This window comes from Otolemur garnettii, unplaced genomic scaffold (assembly GCF_000181295.1).
Source record: "Otolemur garnettii isolate 467f Iridium unplaced genomic scaffold, OtoGar3 scaffold00019, whole genome shotgun sequence".
Classification (NCBI taxonomy): domain Eukaryota; kingdom Metazoa; phylum Chordata; class Mammalia; order Primates; family Galagidae; genus Otolemur; species Otolemur garnettii.
Window position 1 is genome coordinate 17,704,293 of NW_003852414.1, and position 15,498 is coordinate 17,719,790.

A 15,498-nucleotide genomic window follows, 5' to 3' on the forward strand; every position below is an offset into this window, starting at 1 on the left:
CCACCGCGTCGGCCTCCGCGTCTCCGCCAATCAGCGTGAAGATCCCGCCTTTCTCCAAGAGCAGTGGGCGAATGGCTTCAGCGCGTCTTTGCGCGCTCCGCGGGAGCCGCGCCGCGCGTGTGATAGTACGCACGCGCCAGCCCGGGAAGGGAGAGGAAGAGTCGTCTTAACTCTGCCCCTTCCGTGGCCCCTTCGTGAGAACCAATAGAAGCTCTCGGTTGAACCGCGTCATTTGTCCTAGCAACTGCGGGCAGTCTTTCCCTCTCTGAGGAGTAGCAGCCCCGCGGCGACAGCTGCGCAGCAGGCGGTAGGCGCGGGCGGCTGAGGTGCTCAGAGTTGTGCAGGCCCAGCATGAGGTGCGCTGGCCCAGTTGCAGTGGTGGCCTTTTGTGCCGGGCTCTTGGTCTCTAACCCGGTGCCCGCGCTGAGCCAGGAGGCCGGGGGGCAGCCGGGGGGAGACTGCGAAGGTGAGCAGTGTGAGACCTGCTTGCATGGCGGCGGCGCGTTGCGGCGGCGCGCAGCGCAGCTGTTGTCTGCTTTGGCTGCTCCCGGCCCTGCCTATATAAATAACATCTCACCCAGGAAATGCAGGCCCTGTGCCTAATTTCACATCGCCCGAGCCTAGACAAAAAAGCTGGAGCCGGGCCCGGTGACACCTCGAAGCCACATTCTGGTTTTGCTGTGACTATTAAACTGCCGCAATAGAAGCTGAGGGGTTACGATTTGGATTAGATTTTGTGCATACGTTGCTAGATTCGGCTGACCCTGGCGCCAAACTGCTGCTTCTAACCGGCGAGACTTGCCTCTCCTTGAACAGAAGACGTCTTTCAAGTCCCAGCTCGTTTGTGACTCTAAAAAGAAAAATAAAACATGACACGGAGTTGGGGTGGCGTACATCAGAGGACATAGCAAACGTGTAAAGCTGCTTTACAAAGGAGGACATTGTTAACTCTTTAAGAGAGGAAAAGGAAAGAACCATTCCTTTTCTTGTTTTTCCCAGTGTCTCAGCTCTGGGCCACAGGCAGAACACGTGGGTCTGTGTCTCACTGAGCCCACTAGCTCTGGGGCTGTTCTTGCAAAATCAGCATACTTAACTTTAGAGAGCTGTTTGGGGAAGATAAATAGCAGCTATGTTTGCCTTTTCCTTCTGGACTACTGCAGCACTCTATCGTTCCTTGAATTAGTTTAAATGTATGTCCCCTAACCTTGAGAATTTATCCCAAGTGAACAGGAAATTGTAGGCTCACGATATACAGTATGTTGAATGAATCGGTGAGTATAGCCTTACGATAAGTCTTAGTAATTGGAGTCCAGCTTTCTAGCAGCCCTGCAGTAATTAAACCCTTTCCTCCACAAATTTTAAATAGCTACATAATACGGTAGAACCTCCATAACGGACCACCTCCCTACATTGACCACCTCCTTAAGTTGACCTACTTTTCATAGACCAGACATGCACCACATGTACATATAAGTAGAGTAGGCATAGTTCCTTATGTTGACCACTTCCATGTGTTGACCAGCTTGTTACAGTCCCTTGGGTGGTCAACTTATAGATGTTCTACTGCATTTTAAACTTGTTCAGCTAAGTTATAATTTGGCTTAAAGATACCATACAATTGTATCCTATACAATTCAGGTCAAATTTGTGAGGTGTAGATTGAAGGAGTCATTAGTAATTTAATTTCTGGAGCTTCTATCTAGAAGTTTCAGAAGAGACAGCATCTTGAACTCAATGTAAAGCTTATGCCATCTTTCTTAAATTTATTACAGTATGTTGTGATTATTAACTTGCATGTCTGAAATAACCTGTATTTATATTTCATTTGTTAGGTAAAGAGCCTGTATGATCACTGGGGAAGGAAACATTAGGGTTTTTTTTTTCTTGCAGTTTTTGGCCAGGGCTGGGTTTGAACCCACCACCTCCAGCATATGGGACCGTGTCCTACTCCTTTGAGCCATGGGAGCCACCTGGGAAATACTAGTTTTGAGACAAAGAGAATTAGATTCTAGATATGGCTCTATTACTGTTTATGAGCCTTTCTTAGTTTCTCCTCAACGTGTAAGATTAAATGCTGTAGGATATATATTCTAGAGCAAAAGTAAAAAAGGGATGGTTTGTGAGCCACCTTGGAACTATTTATGTGTTAAGTTTACAAAGTATTTTGAAAAAAAAATTAATCAGCTACATTTTAAAATTGGGAGATTTCATATAAAAATTCAGATTTCTTGGCTTTTTTTGAAAAACCAGATGACCCAGCAAGACAGGCACATATGGCCATGTAGTAGCAATTGGTTTTTCCTGTTCTTTTTATTTTATTTCATTTCATTTATTTATTTTTTGGAGACAGTCTTGCTTTGTTGCCCTGGGTAGAGTGCCATGAGATCATAGTTCACAGCAACTTCAAACCCTTGGGCACAAGCTATCCTTTTGCCTTAACTGCCCGAGTAGCTGGGACTACAGGTGCCTGCCACAACCTCCAGCTAGTTTTTAGAGACAGGTTCTCCAACTTGCTCAGGCTAGTCTTGAACTCCTAAATTTAGGCAATCCACCTGCTTGGCCTCCCACAGTGCTAGGATTACAGGCGTGAGCTACTGTGCCCAGCTTCCTGTTCTATTATGAAGAACGTGTATACCCCAGGTGTTGAGTTTTGGTTTTTTTTAATTTAGACTCTAATTATTTAACTCATTCATTTTCCTTGCCTGATACCTGTGGATATGTAAGTTTGTGAGCCCTCTGTAAGGTAATGTGAGGCTTACTGGAAAAATGTAAATGTTTCTAGGTCTCTTTAAAAGGATTATATTGTTATGGCACTATTTAAAAACTTAAATCTGAAATAATTATAGATTGCCAAATATCACAAAGCACACCCCGTGGGAAGCTATGAACCAGTGCTAGCAACTAATCCACCCTTCAAAGCACCTTTTCTAGGATGAGTTCATGAACTTTATTGTCAGACCTCTTAGGATGACAGCTCTAATGGCCATTCCTGAAAAAGAGCTCCCAAGTTACTCTGAAGGATGTACTAGGTGCTGGCATCAGGGCATAGCTTGCCAAGAAGAGTACTTCGAAGGTGACAGTAGTGATATTCAGTCATGAGGTATGGAGCACTTTTTCTAGGCTGAATTCATGTAATTACTCCTAATCTGAGTGATGTGGAAAACCACAAGAAGCTTTTGCTCAGTCAGTAGCACCATCTGACTTTAGTTTTGAAAGAATCCTGCTTGGCGGCGCCTGTGGCTCAAAGGAGTAGGGCGCCAGCCCCATATGCCAGGGGTGGTGGGTTCAAACCCAGCCCCAGCCAAAAACAGCAATAAATAAATAAATAAATGAATCCTGCTGGCCTGGCTGAGGAATACTGCTCATAAACAGACTTAGAGTTGTTTTGTCTTGAGTGAATTTGCCAGTTAGTGTATAGGTAAGAGTTGTGGGGGTGGGGGTGGGGGTGGAGGGGACAGTCAAGCCCAGGATTTGCTTTAAGTGTGGGGAGCTTTGTCTACTAAAAGACTCTTCTTTTTAATCTGATTCCCAAAAGTTCATTCCCTCAGAATAAGGGAGAACACGCCCTATACCTAACCCATTTAGGTGGATAAGGAAATTTGCCTGGACACCAAGCAGGGTAGAAAAAAGAAAAAAAAAATACATCTCTGAGGGATTGTAACCATAAAATGTCCCTCACTTGTATTTTCAGCCAAAATTCACATCAAGGGTCCAAAAACTTCAAACTATTGATAAGTTTAAAACAGGGCTAGTAGCCCCTTAAACCCCAGTGTACAGACACAAATCCTTTCTGGGCATAAGGCACCTTCATCTTAGGCCTCCAAAAATCTTCCCAATTAAGTTTCAAGCTTATTACACATGACACAGCACAACATAAGCAAGGAAATTAGGTACCATGGGCAACACTAGAAACAACAGCAAATAGAAACATACTCCTAAGACTTTAGATATTGGAATTCACAGACACAGATCATAAAACACTTATGTCTAAAGGCATAAAAGACATGTTTAAAAATATCTGCAGGAAGTAAGAAATGACCTGGAAGATTTGAAAAAGAACTAAAAAGAGCTTGTGGAATAAAAACATAATAAAAATTTGAAATTTAATGAGTGAATTTAATAGTAGAATGTAGAGAGCTGATGAAGGGGTGGGTGAACCAGAACCTTACTCCTTAAAGCATCATCCTGTAGCAGCAGCAATTCAAATGCAGAATTGGCTGGAATCATTGGCCAACACTTTTAATTCCAGCATTTGGGGAGGCCAGGGTAGAAGGATTGAAGCCAGGAGCTTCAGATAAGCCTGGGCAACATGGCGAGATCCCATCTCCTAAAAAAAAAAAAAATTGCTGAGTATGGTGGCATATGCCTGTAGCTATTTGGGAACCTGAGGCAGGAGAATTGCTTAAGCCTACAGTTTGAGGCTACAGTGAGCTCTAATGAAACCACTACAATCTAGTCCAGGTAACAACACAGTGAGAACTTGTCTTAAAAAAAAAAAAAACAGAAGAAGAAGAAGTATTGTTGGTATCTAATTAGGTGTACTCCCCCAAAACTTTTACAAACGTTTCTTGGTTTTTATTTGCTTTTGGTTTTTCATAAACGTGTTTTGGGGTCAGTTTGTATATATGCATGCTTCAAGAGAAGAAACTGGATTTTATAAAATACATATCTTGAGATTACCATATAATACATTATATCAATAGCTTTTCTAATTATAAGCTATCGTCACATCAGCTCTAATGCTTACTTGATTATGATTTTTTTTAACAAGTTCCTTCTTTTTTCTAACAGATTTTTAATTACTGCTTCAATTTAGGTTATGTTTACCTTTTTATTTCTGTTTGAGTCTATTTTTGTTTGTTAGGATTTTTAGGACATTTTCCACATTACCTGTTTTTTTCATTTATTAAAATATAATATTTATAGTGCTTTCTTACAATTTTCCAAGTCTTTGCCTCCCCTTTTTATTTAGAGAAGGGGTTATGCCTCCTTTTTATTAACAGTTTTGTAATATTTAAAAATCAAATGTCACATGTACCTATACATTTAAAATGTAAATATTTTTTTCTGGGTCTATTTGGAAAATGTTAGAACCCTCTCCTTTGCTTCTTTGGGCAGCTACTTCCAATTATTTCAGTTGTTTCATGTGATACATTCTTCACTAAACCTAAACCAATTGCTTAAAATGCTGTTTCTTGATTTTCCATTTTTAGATGTTTATTACCTTTCTACTATGGAAAATGGAGCCTTAGCTCTATTATGTCCACTCCCATACACCTCCTCCGTAGCAGGTTCCATGTATCTATATCATGATTTTTGATAAAAATAAATTTCAGTGTCATTAGGTGTATCTCACCCAAAGACAAGTTGTTCAGTGCACCAAGATTTCATCTTCTGTGACTATCTTCTTGGTGCCATCCCTTCCACTGGCTCTGGACATGGAGGCTGAATACAATTGTTCAAACTGGGGCTTCACTGAAGGGTCATGATGATGGACTATGAAGGCATATGGAAACTACCAGAAGCTTTATTCAAGATAACCATTCAGGTTTTACTCCGTGCTTAAAACTAAGCTATCTCAAGATCACATCCTTTAGAAAGCAATATTTTCTTTTAAGGTTAACTTAATTTTGTGGCAAAGTTCTCATGTTAAGTGGAACTTGATTCCAAATGTCGATTGATTAATTGATTTAATAAGCTTTTGTTAAGTAGCAACAGGCCTGAAACCATTCTTAGTGTTTGAATCCACTGTCATGGTGCATTGACCCATGCCTACTTTTTTATGTGGGGAATGGGTCATAAACACAGGTATGGTGGTGGTTAAGTTGTGCATACCGACGTATCTCTGTGTTCCTTCTAGTATGTAAAGAATTCTTGAACCGATTCTACAGCTCCTTAATAGACAGAGGAGTTAACTTTTCACTGGACACCATAGAGAAAGAATTGATCAGCTTTTGCTTGGATGCCAAAGGAAAAGAAAACCGCCTGGTATGCTAAATTTTCACTTGCCATTTTTCCGTGTGTTTGAATAAGACAGTTTCCTTTTTCATCTTGTGCTTAATGTCCTTCTACGTTGTTGTAGATTTCAGCATGCAGAAATCTATTTTCCAGTGAAATGTAGTCTTGGTATTTTCATCCAGAATGTATCCGGTTTCCTTGTATTTTCCGAGTATACCATGGGCAACCATTTCTACATTTTCTGAACTGAAATTATAGAACAGAATTCCTGATGAGAATTTGTCATCTTGAGTTAAGAGTGGGTAGAATTTCCATTTGTCACCAAGACAATGAGTCAAATCTATCCAAACATTCTTAGTATTTATACATAACTAATGATCCATTTCTGTTTTGTTACTGTGCAATTTATATGGTGTTTCCTGGGCATACACGTAGGGCTTGTTTCAATACACAGTTCTACACCACTTAAGACAATTTCAGGCCCATCCCTTTTTGCCTAAAATCATGTTGTTGAATTTGTCAATTAAATCTGCATTGTTGACTGCTCACCATGGGTGCATTGGGAAACTTAACATCATTTCTTTGTAACATTAAGTTTTATATCTTTAAATGGAAAATTCTTATGTCAGAGAGTTTGAAAAGCAGTATCGTATGATGGAAAAGAGCCCAAATGCTGGATTTTATAATTCTGTCTCTTCTGTTAGCCAGGTGACCTTCAGTGGGCTTGGGTAGAAATTGGGAATAATAACAGCACTTATGTCACAGGATCGTTCTGTGATGTAAATAAGTTAATACCTTGAAAACACTGAGAGCTGCACCTGGCACAGAGAAAACAGTAAGTGTGGCTGTCCTAGTTGTCTCTTGACACCACATGAACAGCAGGGTGCTGCTAATTGGCATGATCACCAGAACGGAGTCACCTGTTTCCTGGTAGCTTCATCAGCAGGGGTTAAAATTTAATAACGGGACCATAACTAGGTTAACCTCTTTCTCACTTCCCCATAGCTTTGTTTTGTTGCCGTGTTCATTTTCTGGGACGCTAACTCCTCTTCTTTCTCCTTCAGTGCTATTATCTAGGAGCCACAAAGGACGCAGCCACGAAAATCCTAAGTGAGGTCACACGCCCAATGAGTGTGCATATGCCTGCCGTGAAGATCTGTGAGAAGCTGAAGAAGATGGACAGCCAGATCTGTGAGCTGAAATATGGTACGCCAGAGGCTGGGGTTCTTCCCGGGACGTCCAGTGGATTGCCAAACCTCCTCACTCAGGGCCACAGTTTCTGAAGAGTCAGTGTTAGAGGAAGAATTCTCCACTCACCCATTGGGTTGCTGGGCTGATGAATGGTGCCTAACGCCATTGAGTTTCTTTGAGGAAAGAAATGAACAGTAGTACTGACATCATCAGCCTTAGGTCAACGCTGCCAACCCCAAACTACAAATTTGAAATTCATAACATAATAAGGCAAGGAAAATTTCAAAATATAAAGAGAACAGCTACTCTGGGTGGTTGAGCTCTTGGTAACCCAATAAGACAAAGGTTGTGTCTATTCGGAGATGATGCAAGGCCTGCAAAGTTTGAAGTGTGATTGTATCTTTCTTCCTCACATCTACCATTCTGTCAACTTTAAATTTTAGGAAATAGATTATTCACATGAAGTCAGGTTTTGCCTGATGAATAGTTTATCAGAAGGTACCTAAAATAAAGAGCAAGGAAAGGAAGGAGATGTTCTATTTAAAACATTATCCTTGGCCTTGCAAATTTCAGATGGCTGGAACTATTCTTATGCTGAGGGTTTATATCTGGGCCAGACTTTGGGATAGATTGAGGAGGTGTGATAAAAGGATGTGATAAAGGAGGTGTGATAAAAGGAATTCCTCCCTCAGCCTGTCCTTGATGACACCTAAAATTCTACCAGGAGACACTCATTTAAATAACCTAAAAAAAAAAAATAACCTAAGTAATTAGCATGCAGCTCTTAAGTTTTCATAGTCATATTTGCCAACACAGCTGTGTAATAAACCTATGCACCATCGCTACATAGCTAGCTTTAAATAGGTGTTAAGGTTGGAACTTACCAAAGACAATCTATTTCTCAATTTGCCAACCGCAAGACCTAACTCCCAGGGTGATTATTATGGGTAGTTATCTTTTTATTGGCTTCAAAAGTAATGAAGCAGAGGCAGAAATCACTGAGTCCACAAAAACAACATTCACAAAAGGGACAAACCTATGCAGATTTATTCATTCAACAAATTTATTTTGAATGACTTCTCCTATATGCAAGGGATCGTAACAGGGCTCCTTAATAGAAAACTAATCAGATACGAAGAAGCAATGAATCCTTAATGTTTTGGCAGCACAGGCCACTAGAGGCCCTTGGGGAGCTGTGAACTAGTTTTAATTTTTGTATGAATTTTTTTTTTTTTTTTTTTTTTAGTTTTAGGCCATCAGAGAGGGTTTCCCCCTTTTATAATTAATGCCAGATGCCAAGTGAGAAGAACTCAAACAACAGATACTTGCACAGAAGAATTTCTCTCCTTCAGCTTCTTGAATAGATCAATGGTTTTAAATTATCCCTAGCTATTTATTGCCAGGAAAGATGAGATTGAATAAGGGGCCTTTGTGCTGTGGGATATTCATAATTTGGGCTGTAAAAGTTTCTGTGTTTAAAGGTATTCTGTTGTCAGCCATGAAATGAACACATCAGGTAAGTATAAACTTGGAGTATGTTTTCCATTAGGAAGGGGCCATTTGGTTTTTGACCTGAAAGGTGGTTTTTGTTTGCTTGCTTTGTTATTTAAAAAGATGAGGAATCACTATAAAAATGTAAGGGTTCTTGGGAGTATTGTGTATAGCTGAGCCTCCAAATTAAAAAAAGGCTTTAACATCCAACGTTTGAATTAGAACACACTTAATTAGAAATTTTTGACAAATCACTTGACAACTATTACGTTTTGAATGTCTTTAAATGTTACACTCTATTACTTGGGGGGAAAAAGGGAGAGGTTTGGGCGGCACCTGTGGCTCAAAGGAGTAGGGCGCCGGCCCCATTTGCCATGCTGGAGGTGGTTGGTTCAAACCCAGCCCTGGCCAAAAACAGCAAAAAAAAAAAAAAAAACCCAAAAAAAGGGAGAGTTTTTAAAGGGAAGTCAAGTTGAGAAAGTCCTGGGCTGCTACTAGTGGTTTAATAAGTAAACTTAAATGTTGCATTTGTGTTCAAAACAAACACCAGGCAGACGGTCAAGGGGCAAAAGAAGACTTTGCTTTGAAAGAGAAGTTTAACCCTTTCTGATAGGTAAATTATTAGTAGTAGTATATTATAGATGAGCTTTTTTTTTCTATATTGGGCTTGGCAATGGAGAGGTAGCCAAGTTCTTGATATTTTCTGCACATAATCTGTGAACAATAAACAGTAGTGTTGCTAGGGGAGTTAGATGTTGATTACAAGTATTATTGGCAAGAATTGTAAGAGCCCGGTTGACTGGCAGCGAAGCGCTAGCATTAGAGAAGTGGGGTACACCACAGAGGGCGGTAAATAAATGCTTGATTATTTAGTAATTCTATCGGGAAAGGTGAGTTTAAACAGAGGTCCAAAACAATTAAGGTTCAGTGAGAATGCTTTGTTCACGTGTTTGGGTTTCTTTACATTTTTCTTTAAAACTTGTGCTTTGTAACCTGTTTGCTCATCTGCTTTAAGGAAAACATATCTTTGTAGAAAAAGTGAACCAGAACTTGCTGGCTAATAATGGTTAGGGCTTTCATTTAGCCACAAACCAAGGCCATCCCAAAGGCACTGACTGCCTTTTATGGCTTTCTTTCTTATTACCTTGTTTTGATGCAAAGATGATCTCTTGGACAGAAAGTCAGATAAAAACACAAATCATCCCAATAGCTTTGTAGATAGCTCTTTGTATATAGCTTCGTATTTGTCCCTCAGTACCGAGCCGGTGCTGCTCTAGGACCGCGCTTGGATACTGAAATCCTTCCCACATCCTCTCATCTACTTTAACTCACTTCTAAATTTCTTAGAACACCTGTGAAGTGTAAATGCTATGTAAATAGTTGATATACTATTCTATTTTTATTTCTATATTTTGAAATTGTTGTATTGTTATTTTTATTTATTTCCCGGATCCTTCTTGGGGGAAACTTTCTTCTAAAATATTTTTTCCAGACTATTAGGGGGTACACTTACTTTCCTGCTTTGTTTCTGTATAGGTTGAGTTAAAGTTGTAAGTGTGCCCTTCACCAGAGAGTGTGCGCTGTGCCCCGCGGGTGTGAATTTACCCACCCCTTCCTCTGCTCTCCCCCAAACTTTATTTTCAATGAGATTTACTTCCACGTGTGCAGTTAAGTGTTGGTTAATTAGTTCCAATTTAGTATTGAGTACATGGGTTTGTTTCTCCATTCTTATGTGGTTTCCAGTTCCATCCAGGTTGGCACAAAAGATAAAAAATTGCCATTTTTTAAATGGCCAAGTACTCCATAGTATGCGTATTATCACATTTTATTAATATCACATCAGTGCTTATTTGAGTCCCCCCGATGTGGAACTCATAGATACGAAACCTGTTGATACAAAACCTGAAGATATGAAACCCTATGACACGAAGAACCATCGTGGTCCGTTTTCCTTACGTATGTCTTGGTGTCCATGGAAAATGGAATTTTTTTACTCTGATTTGGATAATCAGGTACTCAGCACCAAGATGAGTGACACTACGTGTAAGCATTCCAGGGAGGATATTTTGGGTTTATTTTATTTTTGAGACAGTCTCACTTTGTCCCTAGTAGTAGACTGCCATGGCGTCACAACTCACAGCAACCTCAAATTCTTGGGCTTAAGCCGTTTTCTTGCCTCAGTTTCCCGAGTAGCTGGAACTACAGGTGCCTGCCACAATGTCCGGCTATTTCTTTTTTATCTTTTGAGATGAGGTCTCGCTGCAGCTCAGGCTGGTCTCGAACCCGTGAGCTCAGGTGATCCACCACCTCGGCCTCCCAGAGTGCTGGTTTCCAGGCATGAGCCACGGCTCCCGGCCTTGTTTTGTTTTTTTTAATTGTGCCTCTCCTTTTTGGCGTTTAGAGAAGAGATTGGACTTGGCAGCAGTCGACCTGCGGAAGATGAGAGTGGCAGAGCTGAAGCAGATCCTCAGTCGCTGGGGGGAAGAGTGCAGAGCCTGTGCAGAGAAAACCGACTACGTGGATCTGATCAGAGAACTGGCCCCCAAGCACATGGCCACGCACCCCAAAACGGAACTCTGACCTGGAACTGGGCACTCGAGGACTTGTGATTAGAGGAAAGAAATGTCTAGGAAACCAACATGTTCAGTAATGACAGCCAGGAACTGCGCTGTATTTGGTCTCATGCTTTTTATGTCAGTATTATACCTCGGAATTTTGTTACTTCGCACGTTTATGAGTAAAACTACTAATAGTACTGATACCTTACATTGGCAGCACTCCAAACCCTACAAGTACCTTTCTCCTGCTTTTCTTGGAAGGCTTGTGCAAATTATCATTGCCTGTCTCCTAAAACTGGGAAAAATGAACTGCTGAAAATTGATGAAGTCAGTTTGTTCCAAGAGGGAAGAGGATGCACAAAGGTGCCTCTCTGCTTGCGATTTTTATTTTATTTATTTAATTTATTTTTTTGAGACTGAGTCTCAAGCTGTCGCCCTGGTTAGAGTGCTGTAGAGTCACAGCTAACAGCAACCTCAAACTCTTGGGCTTAAGCGATTCTCTTGCCTCAGCCTCCCAAGTATCTGGGACTATAGGCACTCACTGCAATGCCCTGCTATTTTTTTGATGTTATTGTCATTGTTGTCCTAGCCAGCCTGGGCTGGATTTGAACCCGCCAACCTCGGTGTATGTGGCCAGCACCCTAACACTGAGCTATGGGCGCCTAACCTGCTCACTAATGATTTTTAAACGTGTTTGACTAGGATAAAAGAAATAGATTCCCTCATCTAACCTATAATTTTAACCTCCAATAATTACCTAACATAATCAAAACATTTCTTTAAAAAGTGAAGTTTTTATTTTCATCTGCAAATCACTCAACATTTTTGCTCTCTTTGGGATCAGAAATGGCTGGGCAGGACTACGGGAAATAGTTATGTCCCATTTGAAGGAAACTTACTTAAAGTGAATAGAACCAGAATCCACCTAAGTATACCCAATATTTTGGCAGATTGTAGCCACACTTGTATTGCTAATTAAACCAAGGTCAAGGTCTTTTTCATTCCTTGAGGTCACATATTAAACTTTTGAGAGATGGTTAGAGCCTATTGAGAACATCTACAGACAACATTTTTTTTATGGTTCTTAATGCTATTTTATCAGCTATAAAATTGTAAAATCTGGCCAGGCATGGTAGCTCATGGCTGTAATCTCCTAGCACTCTGGAAGGCGGAGGCAGGTGGATCACTTTAGCTCAGAAGTTTGAGACTAGCCTGAGCAAAAGTGACCCTGACTCTTCTAAAACTAGAAAAAGTAGCGGGACACAGCATGCCTGTAGTCCAGCTACTCAGGGAAGCTGAGACAAGAGGATCTCTGGAGCCCAGGAATTTGAAGTTGCTATGAGCTATGACACCACGGCACTCTACCCAGGGTGACAGAGTGAGATTAAAAATAAAATTAAAATTAAAAAATAAAAATAAAATTGTGAAATCATTTTTGGTTCTATTCTGAGGCCTTGTAGGGTAGAAACCCAAGGTAGAAGTGGTTGCCTCCACGTGGTAGGTGGTGGGGAGAAAGACTGTAAATTTCCTTGGAACTTTCTGGAGTGATTGAAATGTCCTACATTTTGATTGGGGATGTGGTTACATGGGTAAATGTGATGGTTAAACTCATCTGGTCAGATGTGAGCATTTTATTGTATATAAATTTTTTGAAAAAACTGCTATGGACAAATTATGAAAATTAACTAAAAGTAATTGATTCCAAACACCCTGTTCATTTGAAGAATTGCGTTTCTGCCTGGGAGTCCTTTTGGGGAGTGGAAGATTTTCCAGCCTGAACATATACACTGAAGGCATCATTTTCACTTTGAAATGGATTTTCAGCTGGACAGTTGGGATGTAACGGCGCTTAGAATTCATGAATCCTAAGGAGAAATGTCCATATTTATATGTAACTGAAAAATGAGAATAAAAAATGTTTGGTGTAATGAATGGCCAAAATTGATTTCATTTCTGGATTTTAGCAGTTTGATTGTGGTGTGTAAAACACCTGCTTTATTTTGAATTATATTTTTTAAAAGTCCGAAGTTACTTTCTGAAAAACTCCTAACTTTTATATTTGTTTTACTTACTATTTGCGTTTTGAACCTATCAAGAAATGTGTTGTTTGAAAATAGTATGTTGGATGTCTGATCTCAAAATTGGGTCATATTTCTGTGTCATTTTTTCAGGTTGAAAACCTAGGTAATAGGAACTTCTTGAATTGTACATCCAAATCACCCAGAAATCTTGTTGAAATGTGAGTTCTGATTTGGTGGGTCTGGGCTAAGGCTTCAGATTTGTTTTTCTTTCTTTCTTTTTTTTTGAGACAGATTCTCACTCTGTCATCCTCCGTAGAGTGCCATGGCGTCATAGCTCACAGAAACCTCAAACTCTTAGGCTCATGTGATCCTCTTGCCTCAGCCTCCCAAGTAGCTGGGACTACAGGCATCTGTTACAACACCTGGCTATTTTGTTGGAGATGGGGTCTTGCTCTTGCTCAGTCTATTCTTGAACTCCTGAGCTCAAGCAATATACCAGCCTTGGCCTCTCAGAGTGCTAGGATTATAGGTGTGAGCCACCACGCCTGGCCCTTGCATTTCTTTTCCTTATTTAATTTTTTTTTTTTTTCAGTTTTTTGGCCGGGGCTAGGTTTGAACCCACCACCTCCGGCATATGGGCCTGGCGCCCTACTCCTTTGAGCCACAGGCTCCGCCTAATTTTTTTTTTTTGAGACAAGGTTTCACTCTATTGCCCACAATAAAATGCAGTGGCATCATTATAGCTCACAGCAACCTCAAACTCCTGGGCTCAAGCCATCCTTCTACCTCAGCATCCTATGTAGTTGTGACTATAGGTACCTGCCACCACACCTAGCTAATTTATCTATTTTTTGTAGAGACATGGTCTTGCAAATGTTGCTCAGGCTGGTCTCAAACCCCTGGACTCAAGTGATACTCCCGCCTTGGACTTCCAAAGTGCTGGAATTACAGGTGTGAGCAACCACTTTGATCTGATTCTGCATTTCCTTTCTTTTTGTTAAATTTCAGATGAGTATAAGGGTATTAATGATTAGGTTACATTATTTGTGTTTGCAAGGTGAAGTCCAAGTTGTAGTTGAGTCCTTTGCCTAGTAGGTGTGCTAGTATCCCTACACTGTGCCTGTTATGTGAAAGTTTACCAACTACCCTTCTTGAATTTGTTTTTTTCTTTCCTGTGGGGGTGTGTTAGTTCATCTACTGGTTTCATAATAGTATTGAGTACATTGGATGCTTGCTTTTCCATTCTGGTGACACTTAGAAGGATGTTTTCCAAATCCAACCAGGTAAACACAAAAGGTATAAAGTCTCCATTTTTCTCTATAGTTGAATAGTATTTCATAGTATACGTATACCACAGTTCATACATTCATAAATTGATGGGCACTTGGGCTATTTCTACATCTAACACAACCTGTTTAGAAAAAAGTAAGGAGACTCCTCAAAGAACTAAAAGTAGACCTTCCATTAGATCAGACAATCTCATTACTAGGTATCTACTCAGAAGAAAAAAAAATCATTTTACCAGAAGGAGAATTGCACTAGAATGTTTATCACAGCTCAGTTCATAATCCCCAAGATCTGATTCTGTGTTTTCTTCTTTTTTCTTTGAGACAGAGTCTTACTTTGTCATGTTTGGTAGAGTGCCCTGGCATCATCATAGCTCACGGCAACCTCAAACTTTTGGGCTCAAGCGATCCTCTTGCATCAGCAACCCCAGTAACAGGCACCTGCCACAATACCTGGCTTTTTTTTTTTTTTCTGGTTGTAGTTGTCATTGTTCTTTGGCAGGCCCGGGCTGGGTTTGAACCCACCAGTTCCTGTGTATGTGGCTGGTGCCCTAGGCCCTGAGCTACAGGTGCCAAGGCATGTTTGGGATAACGTGTGTGCCTCAGTTTTTGTTCTGATAACTTTTGCACCACTCTCAATTAGTTACGTTCTTGACAGCAATAACAGTGACAACACCCCCCCCCATATACCCACCCACAGACACACACACAAGTCCAGAGTTAATATGGCCGCTCCACAGTTTATAGTGACTCACTCTAGTCTTTTTGGTTCACATCCAGGTGGTAGGTTCCATTTTTAACGCAAGGTCCAGTTTGGCCTCTATGCATAGATTTTTAACTCCTGGCTCTGTGGCCCTCGACTTTGCTCTGTATCAAAGATACCTGGACAATGTTTAAAACTCGCTTTGTCCAGGCTGCACCTGAGGCCAATTACTCCAGTGGGTTAGGTAGGGGAGAGACAGTTCCAAGTGTCAGTGTTTTTCAAAGGTCCCC

The 15,498-nt window shown here is 40.7% G+C and overlaps 1 protein-coding gene across 1 annotated transcript; it reads left to right on the forward strand.

The window, feature by feature from the left end:
- Window positions 1-310: 310 nt before the first annotated feature.
- Window positions 311-11,452, forward strand: CDNF (cerebral dopamine neurotrophic factor). The gene is made up of 4 exons (XM_003786800.2): window positions 311-466; window positions 5,861-5,988; window positions 7,023-7,164; window positions 11,042-11,452. The coding sequence occupies exons 1-4, from the start codon at window positions 352-354 to the stop codon at window positions 11,218-11,220; spliced, it is 564 nt and encodes a 187-aa protein (XP_003786848.1). The 5' UTR covers window positions 311-351; the 3' UTR covers window positions 11,221-11,452.
- Window positions 11,453-15,498: the final 4,046 nt, after the last annotated feature.

What these genes read in the sequence shown, in the direction of transcription:
- CDNF (XM_003786800.2), top strand. Translation starts at nt 352, where the DNA reads ATGAGGTGCGCTGGCCCAGTTGCAGTGGTGGCCTTTTGTGCCGGGCTC. An exon ending in GCCGGGGGGAGACTGCGAAG is followed by an intron (nt 467 to 5,860) that starts GTGAGCAGTGTG and finishes TGTTCCTTCTAG; the next exon opens with TATGTAAAGAATTCTTGAAC. An exon ending in GATCTGTGAGCTGAAATATG is followed by an intron (nt 7,165 to 11,041) that starts GTACGCCAGAGG and finishes TTTGGCGTTTAG; the next exon opens with AGAAGAGATTGGACTTGGCA.